Source organism: Taudactylus pleione, unplaced genomic scaffold, assembly GCF_031769625.1.
Source record: "Taudactylus pleione unplaced genomic scaffold, aTauple2 ptg000535l, whole genome shotgun sequence".
Taxonomy (NCBI): Eukaryota; Metazoa; Chordata; class Amphibia; order Anura; family Myobatrachidae; genus Taudactylus; species Taudactylus pleione.
Window position 1 is genome coordinate 10,680,125 of NW_028284937.1, and position 19,792 is coordinate 10,699,916.

Consider the following 19,792-nt stretch of genomic DNA (forward strand, 5'->3'; position numbering starts at 1 on the left):
ACAACGTACATATGTTATTAACATGCACCTGTGCACACCCCTGTGCCGCCACCCTTCCCTGCCCTGTGGCTCCCACCCCCATCAAAGTCAAGCCTTCCCTACCCTGTGAGCAGGGACTGATGTGAATGGGTGGGTAGGAGCCCCAGTGCATTGCTTTACCCAGGGACCACACTGCTGTTAAAAAAGCCCTGGCCACATGCCACTCAGACATACCACAAAATACCTCAGATCCCTCCTGTACTCTAAAACTACCTGCAGACTTTACATCATGTCACTCAATCCCCCAACATGCCCCTCTACCATATGCCCCAACCCACACCTCATTACTACTGATTGATTCAGTGCTGGATTAACAAATTAACGCAAACCATCAGGCCCTTAGCTCGGGTTGGGTACGAGATGTCAGTGCTCAGGATCCCGGCGGTGAGAATCCCGATGCTAGCATTTCAACAGGGTTAGAATACCAACACCTCCCAGTAAGTACCGAACCCTAGCCCTAAACCTAACCCTTCGTCCCTGCAGCATAACCCTAACCCTCCCCCCTCCGCACCCTAACCCTAGCCCTCCCTCCCTGCCGCCTAACCCTAACCCTCTCTATCTAGTGCCTAACCCTACCCCTAACCCAAATACTTACCATCAGGATGTCAGTAGTCGGAATGTCAGTGGTCGGGATGCCGGTGCTGGGATTCTGACCTGTGTCAGGATTCTGGCGCTGGCATTCTGAGTGCCAGATTCCCAACCGCCGGGATGTGAAGTACATCCCCTTAGCTCACCTAAGCCTGTCATCACTAACACTATTACTGCTGTACAATGCACACTCATTGTGTCACCTTTTATGGTCCCCTATCTTTTGTTCCTATTAAATGGCATAATTGGACGTGGCTTTGCCTAATTTATTCATGTGTTTATTGCAGGAGATACCCCCTCTGGTGGTAAGTATCTCCTATTTATCAAGCATCAAAAGCAACGCTTGTACTGCTGTGATGCCGGTTCTGGAGTGTGGTGCAAAATGTCAACATTCAGAATGTCGACATGGATGTTATGTTGACATGTCAAATATCGACATTGACATAATGTTGTGAATGTCGACAGTTGGCACATTAACATAGCGTTTTCAGGTGCTTCTGGCCCAAACCCTAACCCTACCCTAACCACAGCCTAATCCTAACCACAGCCTAACCTTAACCCTAATTGTAACCGCAGTCTGACCCTATCAACATTCTGCCTGTCCATGTCAACATTCTGTCAACTTAATGACTGCATACTCTGTTTTTGTTATACCTTGTTTTTTTTATCGTCATCTTAGGATAATGTTAGCAAAAAGAGTTGCCTGGAATATTGGTTCACTAAACAATTTATTTCCGGATAGAATTTTTTCAAATGAATGAGACTATTGCCCCAACTCCAGAAAATAAATATCCTTCACTGAGGGGGAGATGATGGCAAATATCTACAGTGTATTTTATTTAGGGGTGTGCACCGGCCACTTTTCGTGTTTTGTGTTTTGGTTTTGGATCTGGATCTTTCTTCGTGTTTTGGATCTGGATTGGTTTTGCCAAAACCACCCTTCCGTGTTTTGGGTTCTGGGTTTTGTGTTTTGGATCTGTATTTTTTTTAAAAAAAGCATAAAAACAGCTAAAATCACAGAATTTGTTGGTTTCTCTGCTCCTATGCTATTATTAACCTCAATAACCTTAATTTCCACTCATTTCCAGTCTATTCTGAACACCTCACACCTCACAATAGTGTTTTCATGTCCAAAAGGTTGCACCGAGGTAGCTGGATGACTATGCTAAGCGACACGAGTGGGCGGCACAAACACGTGACCCATCTAGGAGTGACACTGCAGTGGCAGACAGGATGGCAGTTAGAAAAACTAGGCCCCAAACTGTACATAATGCAAAGAAAAAAAAGAAGTGCAAGATGGAATTGTCCTTGGGCCCTCCCACCCACCCTTATGTTGTATAAACAGGACATGCACACTTTAACAAATCAATCATTTCAGCGCCAGGGTCTGCCACACAACTGTGGCTGAAATGTTTGGTTCGTTTGGGCCCCCACAAAACAAGCTGGCAATTAATGTGTCCCTGCACAAACTGGCTCTACGGAGGCAAGATGTCATCCTCATCCTCCTCATCCACCGATTCCTCACCCTCTTCAGTGTGTACATCCTCATCCTCACAGAGTATTAATTCATCCCTGCTGGAACCACAGGTCCCTCTGTACGTTCTGGAGGCTGGTCTCCCTGGAAGAGTTGATAATTCATTTTATGAACATCATCTTCTCCACATTTTGTGGAAGCAACCTCCTACGCCTTTCGCTGACAAGGTTCCCGGCTGCACTAAACACTCTTTCGGAGTACACACCGGAGGGGGGGCAACTCAGGTAAAATAGAGCCAGTTTGTACAGGGACCTCCAAATTGCTTCTTTTTCCTGCCAGTACAGGTACGGACTGTCTGACATGCCTACTTGGATGCTGTCACCAATGTAATCCTTTAACAGACAGACGCACGCTTGTCGCTGCTGCTTTGAGGATTCAAGTGCGGCTACAGCCCACACAATTCACAAAGACAGAAAAAAAAAAAGAATATTTTTATTGTTTGTGGAGCACACTTTGAGGGTTACACCACCCTTTAACAGACAGATGCACGCTTGTCGCTGCTGCTTTGAGGATGCAAGTGCGGCTACAGCCCACACAATTCACAAAGACAGAAAAAAGAAGAACAATATTTTAATTGTTTGTGTAGAACACTTTGAGGTGTCACCACCCTTTAACAGACAGACGCACGCTTGTCGCTGCTGCTTTAAGGATGCAGGTGCGGCTACAGCCCACACAATTCACATAGACAGAAAAAAAAAGAACAATATTTTAATTGTTTCTGTAGCACACTTTGAGGGTGTCACCACCCTTTAACAGACAGACGCACGCTTGTCGCTGCTGCTTTGAGGATGCAAGTGTGGCTACATCGCACACAAGTCACAAACACATTAAAAAAATAGTTTTTTATTTTTTGGAACACTTTGAGAGTTACACCACCCTTTAACAGACAGACGCACGCTTGTCGCTGCTGCTTTAAGGATGCAGGTGCGGCTACAGCCCACACATTTCACAAAGACCGAAAAAAAAAGAACAATATTTTAATTGTTTGTGTAGAACACTTTGAGGGTGTCACCACCCTTTAACAGACAGACGCACGCTTGTCGCTGCTGCTTTAAGGATGCAGGTGCGGCTACAGCCCACACATTTCACAAAGACCAAAAAAAAAAGAACAATATTTTAATTGTTTGTGTAGCACACTTTGAGGGTGTCACCACCCTTTAACAGACAGACGCACGCTTGTCGCTGCTGCTTTAAGGATGCAGGTGCGGCTACAGCCCACACAATTCACAAAGACAGAAAAAAGAACAATATTTTAATTGTTTGTGTAGCACACTTTGAGGGTGTCACCACCCTTTAACAGACAGACGCACGCTTGTCGCTGCTGCTTTAAGGATGCAGGTGCGGCTACAGCCCACACAATTCACAAAGACAGAAAAAAGAACAATATTTTAATTGTTTGTGTAGCACACTTTGAGGGTGTCACCACCCTTTAACAGACAGACGCACGCTTGTCGCTGCTGCTTTAAGGATGCAGGTGCGGCTACAGCCCACACAATTCACAAAGACAGAAAAAAAAGAACAATATTTTAATTGTTTGTGTAGCACACTTTGAGGGTGTCACCACCCTTTAACAGACAGACGCACGCTTGTCGCTGCTGCTTTGAGGATGCAGGTGGAATCTAGACGGGATTTGGAACCGAGGACACACTACCTCCATCAATTGTCTAAATCCCACTGCACTAATGTTGGATACCGGACGCACGTCTAACACCAACATAGCAGTCAAGGCCTCAGTTATACGTTTTGCTTCAGGATGACTGCTGTCGTACTTCATCCTCATCGCTAGGGACTGTTGGAGGGTCAATTGTTTAGTAAAAGTAGTGATGTTCCTACTTCCTCTCTGGGATGATGAACAACTCCCAGCAGCAGCAACAGCACTAGGAGGAAGAGGTTCTTGATCTTTCCCTATTTTATTTTTTCGGAGAAAGTTTGGTCCTCCATTTATGTTATATTGATATATATACGTGCGGCTAAAGCGCACACAAACACAGAAAATATTATTTTATTTTTGCTGGAGAGTAGTGCACTTTGTGGGTTACACCACCCTTTAAGAAATGAGCCAGCCGGCTCTTTACTTATGGGACACAGGCGCACGCTTGGCGCTGCTCCTTTGTTGATGCACGTGCAGCCACAGTGCACACAATTCACAAACACAGAAAATAATTTTTTTTTTGGTTTGGACTGGAGTGTACTTTTGGGGGTTACAGCACCCTTAATGGTCAAGCCAGCCGGCCCTTTACTTATGACACAGGCGCACGCTTGGCACTACTTTGTTGATGCACGTGCGGCTACTGCGCACACAATTCACAAACACAGAAAATAATTTTTTTTTAGGTTTGGACTGGAGTGTACTTTCGGGGGTTACAGCACCCTTAACGGTCAAGCCAGCCGGCCCTTTACTTATGACACAGGCGCACGCTTGGCACTACTTTGTTGATGCACGTGCGGCTACTGCGCACACAATTCACAAACACAGAAAATAATTTTTTTTTGGTTTGGACTGGAGTGTACTTTCGGGGGTTACAGCACCCTTTAACGGTCAAGCCAGCCGGCCCTTTACTTATGACACAGGCGCACGCTTGGCACTACTTTGTTGATGCACGTGCGGCTACTGCGCACACAATTCACAAACACAGAAAATAATTTTTTTTTAGGTTTGGACTGGAGTGTACTTTCGGGGGTTACAGCACCCTTAACGGTCAAGCCAGCCGGCCCTTTACTTATGACACAGGCGCACGCTTGGCACTACTTTGTTGATGCACGTGCGGCTACTGCGCACACAATTCACAAACACAGAAAATATTTTTTTTTTTGGTTTGGACTGGAGTGTACTTTGGGGGTTACAGCACCCTTTAACGGTCAAGCCAGCCGGCCCTTTACTTATGACACAGGCGCACGCTTGGCACTACTTTGTTGATGCACGTGCGGCTACTGCGCACACAATTCACAAACACAGAAAATAATTTTTTTTTTGGTTTGGACTGGAGTGTACTTTCGGGGGTTACAGCACCCTTAACGGTCAAGCCAGCCGGCCCTTTACTTATGACACAGGCGCACGCTTGGCACTACTTTGTTGATGCACGTGCGGCTACTGCGCACACAATTCACAAACACAGAAAATAATTTTTTTTTTGGTTTGGACTGGAGTGTACTTTCGGGGGTTACAGCACCCTTAACGGTCAAGCCAGCCGGCCCTTTACTTATGACACAGGCGCACGCTTGGCACTACTTTGTTGATGCACGTGCGGCTACTGCGCACACAATTCACAAACACAGAAAATAATTTTTTTTTTGGTTTGGACTGGAGTGTACTTTCGGGGGTTACAGCACCCTTAACGGTCAAGCCAGCCGGCCCTTTACTTATGACAGGCGCACGCTTGGCACTACTTTGTTGATGCACGTGCGGCTACTGCGCACACAATTCACAAACACAGAAAATAATTTTTTTTTGGTTTGGACTGGAGTGTACTTTCGGGGGTTACAGCACCCTTTAACGGTCAAGCCAGCCGGCCCTTTACTTATGACACAGGCGCACGCTTGGCACTACTTTGTTGATGCACGTGCGGCTACTGCGCACACAATTCACAAACACAGAAAATATATTATTTTTTTAGCACTTGGGGGGAGCACCCCTGATGGACAGAGCCCCCCCTGGACAACACTACAGCACTCCTTTAGGACTGGGACACTGCACAGGACTTTGGAGTGGACACAGCCCCTATGGAGAACTGACTGCACAACACAGTCCAGCCAGCCCCTATGGACTTTGAAGTAGTGGACAACAGCAGCACTACACTACACTACACTACACAGCCCTAACTCCCACCCTCCCTCTTCACTGTCCACAGCCGAGTGAGAAAATGGCGCCGACGCGGGTACCTTATATAGGATCCAAAACCCGCGAGACTCGGAAGGCGGGATGATGACGTTTTGCCTCGATTTCAGATCCGAGTCAGGCGGGAAAAGTCGAGCCTGACTCGGATCGGACTCGGATCGGGGGGGCTCGGGGGGGTTCGGATTTCAGAAATCCGAACCCGCTCACCCCTAATTTTATTTTACATTTTTTAAAATTCTAATAAGAACAGAAAACAGTGGGAGATTTAAAAAATAGTTGCAATCCAGTGTAGTTGTGCTAGACGGAGAGGGTTAATGGGTAATGCACCCATCCCTCCTCCTTTCTCTCTCCCCAACACACTAAAGGCAGTTTATATCACCATTCAATGTTGCATCATTTTGTAACCCCAGCCCTGGTGATCTCTTGTCGGAAACATGAAAAAATGTTTACAGTATTGTCCTTCCCCCAGCTATGAAAGTAAATAGTATGTCCTGCTTAAAGAGAACACATTCTCATGCTCAGTGACTCAGATCTGAGAGGAGGGGGGGGTCAGGAAAAAAAAATATTACTCAGAGAAAAGTACTAGTGATAAGGGTTAAAGACCAAAGAGTATAAATTCATCTCTTCGCCTTCATTTTTGTCACTAGAAACGTGAGTCTGTACTACGAACTAGGTAGTCTCAGGGTGGAAAAGTTCCTCAATTTTTAGATAGGTGATATATTCAGCTAGGATATTTATTTTTTTATATATTTTTTTTTTAATAAATAAAATATATTTTTTTCTAACTGGAATAAAAAGTTTTTATTTTTTTGCATTATTTATTTAGCAATATATTTTTGGGGATTTTTGTGACATTTATTTTAGAGTATATTTTGCGTCCATATTTTTTACTATGTTTTGCTGTCTGAAGATGCTGAGAGAACAGTGCTGTGTTCTCACTCGGAACTCTGTAGTGAGGAAGTTATGTCTCTTAGCATTGGCTCTTAGCAGCTGTCATAGGACGATAGCCAGTCCTATTCCAGACAACAGCCCAATCCTAAACTACCCTGACCAGGTTCGACCTATACATCTCTATGCAGATAATGAGCAATCGTACCTATTTCTTCAGATCACCCCAGAAGGAGAAGTCAGTGGCACCCAAGAGAATAAAGATTACTGTAAATACTGTAAGTATATGGGATTCTCTCTGTTTAAAAAAAGTATTTCTGCAAATTTATTTCAGAGCATCACTTGTATATCACAATAGTGTCCTAAAATTCTTGCTATGAATTTGTTCTTTATGATGTCATTTTGCAGCAGGATTCTGATTCTCACAATGACTCTGCAATCATGTTATTGACCTTTATCTGTGAATTAAGTACTTGCTGCTAAACTTCATCAGCATAAAAAATGTCAGTAACACATTAACAAAAATGAAAAAAAAAAAAAACAACAACCTAAAAGATTGAGCTACCTGAGAGTAGATTTATGTCACACACAACTTTGGAGGTATTCCAATTTTAATGATTTAGGTAACAAGTGCTACTTAAAAAGTCTAATCCCAAAATAATGATAAAACATCCTGAATACTTGTTGTTACTGTTTTTATAGTTGCTTTTACAGTATATTGTATAGAGATACCCATAAATATATAAAGTAGCTTTCTTCTTTTACTTCAAACTGTGGTTCTAATTCTGGCTCATATAAAAGAGATATAGGGGGGAGATTCAATTAGGAGTGAGTCCTTCATTTTTGCTTGTATCCCATAGAGGTGCAAGCAAAAACAAGCAAAGTTTTTCCTCCAGAAAGTGCCAGCACAGCCGCACGTTGCGCTAGGGTCTAACGAAACAAAGCACTTTCTTGAATTCTCCTCTTAGTACGAGGCATTGAGCCTGCCACTTATATTGTGCATGTCTGAATCAAAACCTACCTGTCAATTATATATTTACTTTTTCAGCTAGTTTTGTGCTGCAGATTCTACATGCATCCAAATAGTTTGTAATAGAGAGAGATCCATGCCAGGCGAGTTATCCGGGCAGGTACGAGCAAAAAAACTAGCACGTTCTGCTCTTATAATAACCCACAATGTGCGCAGACCCATATGGTGCATGGCTAAAACGGAACCTTGCGTTAAATTAAATCATTCCCTATAGGGTATCCCTGTATTTACTAAAGTGCAGGTTTTTAGAAGTGGAGATGTTGTCCATAGTAGCCAATCAGATTGCACTTATTATTTATCTAGCACCTTCTAGAAGATAATAACTAAAATCTGATTTGTTGCTATGGGCAACACCTCCACTTCTAAAAACCTGATAAAAAAGAGATCAATGTGAAGTTAGAAAAAGAATAACTTTGAAGGTCATTGGTTATCTGTGTGATCCATTATGTGCACAATAAACAATAACTGTGAGAATTTATGACACTATTTGCTATATTATCAGCAAACTCTACAGCATTACATCAGAAGACATTACATAATGCACTTTAGAAGTTAATAAAAGAACAAGTCACATGAATCTGTTAAGTATACCTAAGGATGAGATAATATGGAAACTTTTATGGATAACTGTAATTGTATGGTTATCACTTTAAATGGGCATTGCACCATTGTATTGTATATATAGCAAACAGGAAAACAAATAATATAATGCTATTATTCCTATTTAGACAAGAGATTAGCAAATTGTTGAGAGAGACCCTTTTGGGATCCCAGATACTGGTTTTCGATTATCATACATTGTGCTAGGAACTCCCTTTGGGGTCTTGTAATAAGGGCACACTGAAACGAATAACGCCACTGATACAAGCTAGGTAAATATATAGCCGAGAGAGAAACAGACAGACAGACAGATATAGAACTTGTTTCTGAGAACAGTCTAAAGTTGTCTTTATCTAAAATAAATACCTGATATTCTTTTTACTCTTCAGGCCTCCTGGAAATAAAATCGGTAAGACCAAGTATTGTGGCCATTAAAGGGATGGAGAGCGCTCGTTTCCTGTGTATGAATTCAAAGCACCACTTGTATGGATCGGTAAGTGTCATTTAAAATGTATATTAAAAATAAAGATTTATTTTTTAAAACTTCAAGAGGTTTATTTACGAAGTGTCGGGTTATCAATTCTGTGTATGCCCAATATTTAAAAAGGCCGTGCTTTTACTAGCCGTGTCTTGTTAGTAAAAGCATTGCCCTTTTAAATATTGGGCATAAGCACACAAACTGACACTTCGTATATAAACCCCTAAGTCTGTCAAGTTGACACTCTTATAAATGCTAGCTGTGTTTACCCCATGGCACAATAAAGTCCTTTGTGAGACAGCCTCCAAATTTATCAGCATCCTTTCTGGCTTCATAAATGTCTCTCCAGTTATTTCCCTGCATCATTTACCTCCAATATTTTTTCAACTATCACCCTCCAGACCTCACTTATACTCTATCTGCTTAATGTAATATGGTGGAAAAAATACCACATGCTTATTATTTATAATAAAAAGGATTCTCCAGAAAATAATATGGTTTAGCCGTAGTAGTACATCTGCTTTCAAATTCTGCTCATTTGACATAATACCAGGCAAGAAGTCATATTCTTTTCCCGACATGTACCAGTGGGGCTGCAGCTAAGCAACACAGATCCTTGTTTGACAAAAGCAGAGATGCATTGAAAATTACACTCAGAGCCACAAACCGTCTAAAAATAGTAATGTCATTAGGATGATATATTTGCAATTATGGGGCCCATTTATCAACGAGTTTTATCATACGCAACGAGTTTTATCATACGCAACGAGTTTTAAAACTCGTGTATGATAAATGGTGCTCCAGCCAATCAGCTGCCAACTCTCATTTTTCAAACAGATGACGGTTAGGAGCTGATTGGCTGAAGCACCATTATCACACGCAACAAGTTTTAAAACTTGATGCGTATGATAAAACTTGTTGATAAATGAGCCCCCACGTTCTCTATGAGTTAGCTGTCCACCTCTCATTTTGTATGTAATACCATCAAATTAACAAATAGATTTGGTCATCTCCAACCAGCTGTAAGGTTGCACTGTCCATGGCTCCAGAATAAATGATTAACCCACACAAGAATATCTGGTCATACTTGTGTTATTTTTAGGTTTGCCGGCTTGACAAAGGTTGCAGTACTCTAACCCTGCTGTTTGTACTGATACAGTTGTTATGTAGGAGATTCCATCATTTAGGCCTTTGGAACTATTCGGTTATTGAACTTATTTTACACCTTTAGATAAGGGAGAACTGTTACCATCAGTCACTGCCGGAATGTTTGATCTGAAATCTTGTGGGATGTTACTCTTGATTATAACCTGTAAAGTGCCTGCGATAGTGAGACAGCACAGGATGTATACGTAATGCCTCACTAGATATAGCTATATGGAAAAGTGATGTCTGACTATTACAATCTTAATGTTTACTTTTATTTCTTATGTTTTACGCAGCTTAGTCATAATCAATGTGTTTGTCAATGATTGTGAATAGATGACAAGGCCTGTATTCAATTAGCATCAATATGTGATTGCGATGTGCGACTGTACACAAGTGTTGCTGAATACGGTAATCCAGGGCCGGCTCCAGGGGTAGCCGTGCCCTGGGCAGCATGGGTAGTCGTCACTCCTTAGACCAAAAATGGGTGTGTGGCCTAATTACCATAGACCACGCCCAAATAATTACGTTATTTGGGTGCGTGCCCGCTTGGCCATGTAATGTCAGGCCGGGGGCGAGCCCAGCACTCCGTCACTAGCTGGGCTTCCCCCAGACCTCTCCCGACACTGAATGGATGCCATGCGCATGCAAGTAGCATCCATTCAGCTACTTCGGGGTCCGGCACAGCTGCGGCAGTGAGGGTGCCCAACCTCCCGACCAGACCACCCGCGGAACACTTCGGCCCATGGGCGGAACAGCAGAAGAGTGCTGTCCCTCTGAAATCGGAATGTTGGCAGGGGTGTGCCCTCTATGGGGTGGCACCCCTGTTCGACTGCACTGGTCGAACATGCCACGAGCCGGCCCTGTGGTAACCCAACATTGCAGATTTTTCCCCTTAATCTCAAATGTTGGTGAATATAAGGTTCCGGAGAAAAGATTGGAGCACCTCTCTAAGGGGCCTATTCATTATGTTAATTATTGGGGGCCGCTTCGAAACCCAGGACTTTTCCCTATAGGGAAGGAGCAGGGTGTGGGAAAAAACACCATCTGAAGATGGCGAATGTTCCCTCAGTCAAGCTCCAGAAATGTTGTATTTTCTGAGCTTGATGAATTTGGTTTCTTTACTACTGTATGGGGACGCTGGGCCAGATCGGGAGTGAAAGGTAAGCAGGAGATATCAGTGATATCTCCTGCATTACCTTTATGATGAATGGCCCTGCTACTTCATTTATACAAAAGCAGGTGAACATGTTAATGTTCACCTGCTTTTGTATAAATGAAGTGATGATGAATAGACCTCTAATTGAATATTCTACTAATGGAATATAGCCGCTGTTAGAATTTTAAGTGTGTCCTACTTCTATTTTGACATATTTCAAGTAATTACACTCCTGTTTCTAACTTGGCATGCTTCTATAAACTGCATAAATAATAGTAGCAGATAGTAACAACAACTATTATTATTAATGGATGTTATAACACATAAAATCCTCATTTGCATCTATAATAAACTATCAATAACTATTTTATCTAGCTGTTACAGAGAGTACATACTATGAGAATGTCCCTATTTCATCATTTACATTTGCATAAAATGCGATTGACAAAGAATTTGGCATAAAAAGTAACTATAAATCATTAAGACTAAAGAAAATTGTACAAAAAACAGAAACAAAGAACGGCTGTCAACATATTCCATAGCTCAACCGTGCATTATTTTACAAGACATCATCATACAATACGTATTATACATGTGTTTGTAAAGAGTCAGGTGACTCAAACCAAAACATCATTATACTATATTGCAATAATTATCTGTGCAATAAATTAAATTATTTCACCAGGACTAAATGTTTGTCTCATTTATATTTTCACAGATGAAATATAAGGTAGATGACTGCGATTTTCGTGAGAAGACACAAGGTGGATACAATTTTTATTACTCAGTGAAATATCATAAACAGCTCACACTTAGGCCAACCAGTGAGGGCCAACCGTCAGGCATACAGATGGCACGTTTCATTCCACTGAAGAAATCCATCTCTTATGACTCTTTGTCCGTTGACCATTCTGTTGATCACCGAATAGGAGACTGCTTTGATATAGAGGATCCCCTATGTATGAAGGACTGGTCCAACATCATCAGCCCAAGCCTGAATTCAGAATAAATAGAGGTATCTGATTAATACCAACTTTGCTTGAAGAGCAAAGACAATTTCTCTATGAGCAAAACAGAGGTTCCTAGTATGTGTGGGCACATCAACCTATGCAACTAGGAGAAGAGGAAAAGACAAGAACATTACTGGAGGTCAAGACAGAAGAAGAAAGAGCGAGAGCTGATGTTTGGGGGGAAAAGAGACAATTCATGTACAAGCCTGTACGTAAAGCACATTTTCCCTATTTTTATTTGCCTAATGAAACCTCAGGGATGGGTAAAGGTTTCCAGTTAGAAATAAGTGACTTGTACAAAACAGGTCAAAAATACAAAGGTCACAGAATACTTGGTGGAAAACAAAGTTAAATTCAGAATACAGAAACTGCATTAACTAGTTTTATATGGACAAATGTATATTTTGTTTAATAAATGTTACAATGAGGGTGAGAATGCTCAGTAAGGGGTATATTTACTAAAGTGCAGGTTTTTAGAAATAGAGATGTTGCCCATAGCAACCAGTCAGATTCTTCTTAACATATATCTAGCACCTTCTAGAAGATAATAGCTAGAATCTGATTGGTTGCTATGGGCAATATCTCCACTTCTAAAAACCTGCACTTCAGTAAATATACCCCTAAAGTTGCGTACACACTGGGCGATTAGGAAAGACAGTAGGATTACAACATCGTAATCGTACCGTCGTTCCTGATCCTCTGTAGTGCCTACACTGAACGACACATCGATCAGTGTAGCCACTCTCCCTCACCCCTGAACATGGCCAATCTGTCGTTATCGACAGATTGGGCTGCATGTCCAGGCGATGGATGATGTCGGGAACGATAAGCACGCACCACTGGTCGTCTCCGTCATTATAGTGCACGATTTGTGCACGATTACTGAGCGATTGCACGATGTCATAATCGTGCAATCGCCTCAGTAATATCGCCCAGTGTGTACGCACCATTAGTCTTAGCAACCAATCTGATATTTGCTTCCATGACTCTATTATTCTAGCTCGATTGGCTGTTATGGGTTACTGCACATTTGCACCTGTGTTAAATTAAATTCAGGTGCAGATTTGTACAAAGCGGTATCAACCACTTTCTTTTATTGTCTAGATTGCACCAGGCAGATAGAAGCTAGTTGCAGACTGGCAGCTGGTCATACATTTCGCCAGTGGAAGTGTTACATGCAGATTTTCTCTTGTTATTTTTGTTCCGCCCAGAATTTTGTATCATTTTTGTTCCACCAGGCCCATATTATACTCCAAACAGAACACAAGGACAGTTCTATAGACCATAAATTATGTGAAACTTAAAAGTACAGCACAGAATCCCCATTCCATGGAATATGGCAGTGAAAGGGCATTTCTTGCTGGAACTTGACACTCCTGGAAACGGCCTATTGCTCAGTAAATTTCCACCACAGTTTTTCTCATCCCCAGTTCAGTGCAAGATTTACACCTAAATGCAACATTACTAAACAAGCCCGAACGTCTTTTATTATACCGCCCCTAAATTGTTATAATTGAGTAAGTGCTTAAAAAAAGGAACATGTTAACATTATTTTATTTTTGATAAGTGTGAAGAGAGTATAGCAATAATGTTTGTGTGTTGTTCTTATTGTTCAATTAGGGACACTTTACTCTCAGTACTGTCAATTATTACTGTAAATGTCATAATTAATGTTCACTCCAACAGCCTGCAGCGCAACATGGCTTTGTCTCCTAGCTGTATTTATTTCTAACTGTATGGGGCATATTTATTACAGATTGCGTTTTAGTGCCCATAATTATATATTATTGGCAAATTATTTATTAAGGCTATGTATCAAAGTGTTCATACAGAAACAAGAGCTCCGATAGGGCTGCGAAGGAAAAATATAGTAAGGTGATAACTTGCGCAATCACTTTACATCCGGGTTCGGACTCGGCAGAGCCACAGCACTTGTGCTGCGATCGGGCAGTGCAGGTGCAAGTAGATCTCTCTCTTTGTGAAAAAATTAATCAATCCAACACGTTTGCTTATGTTCCAGTACATATATAATATAAGCATGGATCAAACCAGAGACTGAACTTACAATTATAAAGTAGAAATTGTCATGTTAAATGGAGGAGCCACCTAGACAGGAAGTAGAGCAAACAGGTAAGCAATGTTACAGTAGCCCACGCAGTGATTCCCAATATGTTATATGGGATCAAGGCTGCTTTGTTCTTCCTCTGACGAAGTGACTGCTGAAACACCTGCAGCGCCTGTTTTGCCGTTAAAGGAAGTCGTTAGCATTGCTGTCTCATAGGATTGGGGTCTATTCTGTTAGGGGCCTGATTGTTGTGTAGTTTGTATGTTTTCCCTGTGTTTCAGTAGCTTTCCTCAAGTTACTCCAATATACTCCCACACTCCAAATGTGTGAATGACTGCATGCGGTTGGAATATAGATCGTGAGCTTCAGCATCACAACGTGATCTAAATGATCAAGTAATACATGTATGTAATGTAATATGTCATGTGTAATATGTAGGTGCTATAAAAATAAGGATTAATAAATAATTAAGAGACAAGGTCTAAGACAACACCACACAGTACTAATGTGAGAATTAAGAATGAGAAAATATCCCTTATTTATTAAACAGTTCTTTCATGTGCTTCTATAGGGACTGCTGGATATGTGATTAAATAAAAGGAATGAAATTGGGGTATTGTACTGTACCTGCTGCAATGTAATTATTGTGCTTTGCTTGCATCTCATGCCTGTATTTGTATACTATGTATTGGATAAGGGTTATTGTCTATAAACAAAGTGGGTGTATAGTGTCACTACTGTAACAGTTCTTTTTCTATTATTTGTAATACTACTACTATTATTATTACTATTATTATTACTATTGTTGTTGCTATTATTATTATTATTATTATCATTACTGTTTTTTGCGAAGTATGACATTTGTTGTATTTATTTATCTTATTTATTTATTTGCATATTGTAATTGTATGTATTTAACTTGTTTTATTGTTTAACTTGTTTTATTTATTGAATGATTTATAATATACATATGAACTAATATTTATTTAAATAAAAAGTACAGTGAATTTATCAAATTATTTCTTGAATGTTTTTATATTTACAATGTGACAGTAAAGCAGTTGTTTTCTATACCGATGCTTTCTTAAGAAAATGGTCATACTTATTATTATTTCCCTCTATTTATAGACAGCCACAGTGTCTTAAAATTGAATATACAGAAACAATGCAAAAGTAACTAGATATAAGAGCATATTTAATTAGTTGCAAAAAAAATTTGCAGCTCGCGCCAAATTTTTAATTACCGCGGGTATACATACTCCCGATACCCGCTGAATTCATGTTTTCTAACCCTGTCAGCCCCCCTCCTGTTGGTGCCAGGCTGAATTTTAGGTTCAGTTGTGGAGAAAGATGATGGGATGAGAAGGGGGATTATGTGAAATGTAGTTCCTGCTGCTGACACATATGAGGGTCACATACACACACACACAACACCAGGGGTTACACACACAATTACAACACTCACATGATCTCACACACAGCTGCAGAAGAAGACCAACATGTCGGGGAAGTGGAGGACAGCGCTGCAGACGGTAAGTAATTATGGACTAATTAAGCTAATTGGAACTTCCAATTGGTTAATTAGTCATTAGAGGGGTGTCTTAGGAGTTCTGAAGCAAGTCCTGACAATTTTTACTAATAAAGATTTTAGGAATTGCTCTTGAGGAGTTCAAGAAAAAAATTGAGCACTCCAAAAAAAAAAAAAAGAAAGAAAAAAAAATCTCACCCAATGGAATACCAAAAATCTCGCACCTAATTGAATATGCCTTATAAAGTGTGAAAAATTACAATAGCCATATAGATTACTTCACATACAGTTATTATACCCTCAAGGCAGCTCCAATTGAACAAGAAGATTCAGTGCTTCCGTTGATAAGGGGGGTGGGGGTTGGAGGGGTGGAAGTATTTTTGTCTTTTGATTTGGGCAAATAGGAATACATGTTACATGTAATGTTTGGAGGTAATTAAAGTGCAAAATAATTGGTTTTTATGATCTACTAAAATATTATCAAAGATGTAAAAGCAAAAATAGCTGAGATTATGACAAAGGCCAAAATCCAGTTTAGTCCATTACAAGCCAAAAAAGATTTAAAGATTTGCAAAGTTATGTTAAAAATAGAGAAAAGGAGGAACTTATTGACAGTTCAATCCTCCCAACATTTAGACATGTGAAATCGAAGCCCCACCCCAAAATGCCCAACTCCCTCACAATTTCAGTCCCCACTGTTGGGAGAAATATTCACCCCTTTTATGGTCCACGAATCAGGATAATCCTGCCAAAATCAGGAAGAGAGCTGCTGTCACCTGTCAGTTGTGTTGATTTTCATCTTAGAACAGGCAGCACCTCTCAAATTTAATTTGTGTGATGAGAACTCTTGTGTCTGTAACTCCAGTCACTACAGTATGCTAGAAAACATTGCCCAGTCTTTCTTGAATCAGCAAGGTAGTATCTTAACAAGGCACATCTATACCTCAGGTTAGCTGTCTCTGTAGCAGCCTGTAGAAAACCAACATCCATTAGTTCTGTAAGCTTTATGCCAAAATTCAATTGTTTGTGCTCTTTCCTTCTAAATTTCATTAATAAAAGTGTTTATATCAACATGGTGTATAACAGACCCCCGACCATAAGTTTGGTACTACGGTATGTATATGCACATAACCCAGTGACGTGCGGTGAGGTCAACGGCTGGGGAGGCACACATGGAGATGATTCTGAGTGCTGGGAGCATGTCTCACCCCCTACTCACTTTAACTCTCCCCTCACTACACTAAGCTTCAGTGTCCATTGATTCTCCTACCTGCATCACTGTGTCTTCTCTTGCTTCTGTTGACTGAGCTCCAATCTCTAAACACTGCATGACACATACAAGGTGCCCATCAGTGCTCAAGGCACACACCCCCATACTCAGAGGCATGTCACTATTAGCACTCTTTATGTGCAGCCTACTGCCCGTGGTGTGGCCCTGCCCCCAGCTCTTCAAGCAGTGTCTGGCTATACAGAATTGAGGCTGAGCTGTTGCTGCCTCATCTCTTGTCACTCTGCAGTCCCAGGGAGCTCCACAAAGCTGGTGAGTGTTAACTATAAAAATGATTACAATAAACAATGAAGATGTTTATAAGTGATAAATATCTTCTTTGTATTATTTTAATAATTTTTATATCAAATCTCAGCAGGGTCCTTCGTCCATAAACACAGGTGTTTATGGACGGAGGACCCCGCTGATTGAATACGGTGACAGATCCATTGGAAAGGAATCCCGGCCGGTTGTGGATCCTGGATACCTGTTGGTGAATTAACCATTTACTGAAGGAACTGTTTGGTGTCAGCTCTTTCTGAGATTTGGTAATTGTTACCTATTCAGCTATTAGGGGATTCAGAAGTCCATGCATTTCTTTGTTGTTTGTACCATGTTTTAATTCCATTAAAAACTGTGTTACACTATATATACCCTTTTTTTCTTTTTTGTTGGGTTTATGATGATTGATTGCTGAAAAGGACTGAACCAAGAACCCCTTGCTTTTTCATTGAGGACCACCATAAAAGGATTTGATTTTATTATCACTTACCTTTCTAGTGTGGTTGGAATGTTATAACTATATTTCATGTGATTGTGCTGGTGAACTGTGTATATCCCATTTCTTTGTATATTCTGTTTGGTGGAGGTTAGGAGGAACTCCTTTATACACTGATTACCCTAGCTGCTTCCATCACTTTCTGCGCACTCTAGTTCTTCACAATTTATATATACCTGGTCCCAATAGATTACCTGCAGGGTGAGAAGGGGAAAATCAGTCAGATCATCATCCCTCGCTGATCACAGAGGGTAAAGCTAGTAAGGTCTCTTTTCTAACTCTTTAAATTATGCTGTGCATATAATACCAATTAGAAAAAAAACACTTTGAAATAAAAACCGATGCAGCCTTATAACAGGCCTGCAGCCTGAAACCTACAGTGTATAAGGACACCAATCTGTACATATATGTCCAGGGCAGTACATGTCTTTGTGCTGCTTCCCCAGACTCCCATGCTCAAATGCTCTGGAATGAAGCCCACATGTGAAATAAAAACATTTAGCTTCAGCTCAGAAAGGATGGCCCTACTTCCGCATACAATGGCTTACTGTGATCGCTGGTCCTGTATATGTCAGAATTATTACATACACTACACTTTATATGATGTACGTATATTATAGCTGCTTAAGTGCTAATTATTGGCTGGCCACACTTGCTCTAAAATCAAGCATTTGGAAACCCCCCTCTAGAAACCCTGCATTTGCCCTTGTGATGGTGTTGCTGCAGAGGTGGGGAAAGTGCTGCTATATTGAATGGTCACATCCCTAGCGGAGGAGCATCCTGCTATGCGGCATTGCACACACTTCTATCTCCATAGCGACCTATTAACAATGCTGCAAGGACTTTTCTAATAGTAAATTGTACGTATTTTACATGTTTAGTCAAGTAAAGTTTTAATGTGGCCAATACGCCCCATGGACTAGAAAAGGTTGTGCACTCCTGATATATAGCATAACCACAGTAAGTACATAGTGCTGTGATACATGTGTATACACATGTCAGGGGAATTGTAGACATATCGTAGAGATATCGTTTTCAGGTGCAGCTGCTTCACAGCTGGTCTCATCCATTCTGGTTACACTGTTTCCTCCACTTTTCTGTGCCTGTCACACACAAATAAGTTATATTTGCTTTCATCACTATACAAAGACGAAAGCCAAGTGTTTGGAAACATGGGACAATCTCCAGACTTCCTTTTGTTGCTTTTCTGTGCTAAGGAACATTTCTCATGCGCTTCTTGCAGTAAAGCCGTACTGCTTATGATGCTTTCACTGTGTTACTTGGACTCTGCACGTCTCTGACGGTGCTGCTGATGTGCCTATTGCATCCATCACTTTCCTGATTTTTACATTGGGCAGCCTAGTCACCATTACATAATACTCACTAGTGATAATTATGTTTTAAACTCGCTGCTTCCCTAACAAAAGCATCACTTCCGAAAGGCTGCTCTTTTTGCGGAGTCAGCTTTTCGGAAAAGTGATACTTTTCCCACTTACCCCTAAGGTATCCATAAGGATTTCCTCACTGCCTGTCTCTCCACCTGCCTTGCCGTCAGTGTCCGTCCCAGGACCCCATTCCCCCCCGCAGCCACTGGTGTCCAACCCCCCTTCCTCCCCTGCCACCAGTGTCTATCCCGGCCCTCCTTACGCTCCTGCAATTCTCAGCAGTTTGCCGTGATGAAGACGGGGCCTAATGACATAGGAATCTGGCCTCGCCCCCAAAGTGGCCATCTGTGCCTGCTCCCTGGTCATCTGCCGGGGAACAGATACTGAAAGTAGGTAAGTATGCACCGCAGGTGTCCATTCCGTCCCTCCCCCTCACCCCGCGAGTGTCCATTCCGCATCTAA

At 41.3% G+C, this 19,792-nt stretch overlaps 1 protein-coding gene across 1 annotated transcript; it reads left to right on the forward strand.

The window, feature by feature from the left end:
* Window positions 1-6,904: 6,904 nt before the first annotated feature.
* LOC148501109 (fibroblast growth factor 21-like) lies at window positions 6,905-12,770 on the forward strand. The gene is made up of 3 exons (XM_088451013.1): window positions 6,905-7,162; window positions 8,904-9,007; window positions 12,016-12,770. Exons 1-3 carry the CDS (start codon window positions 6,907-6,909, stop codon window positions 12,304-12,306), a joined length of 651 nt encoding a protein of 216 aa, XP_088307139.1. The 5' UTR covers window positions 6,905-6,906; the 3' UTR covers window positions 12,307-12,770.
* Window positions 12,771-19,792: the final 7,022 nt, after the last annotated feature.

What these genes read in the sequence shown, in the direction of transcription:
- LOC148501109 (XM_088451013.1), top strand. Translation starts at nt 6,907, where the DNA reads ATGCTGAGAGAACAGTGCTGTGTTCTCACTCGGAACTCTGTAGTGAGG. An exon ending in TAAAGATTACTGTAAATACT is followed by an intron (nt 7,163 to 8,903) that starts GTAAGTATATGG and finishes TTTACTCTTCAG; the next exon opens with GCCTCCTGGAAATAAAATCG. An exon ending in AGCACCACTTGTATGGATCG is followed by an intron (nt 9,008 to 12,015) that starts GTAAGTGTCATT and finishes ATATTTTCACAG; the next exon opens with ATGAAATATAAGGTAGATGA.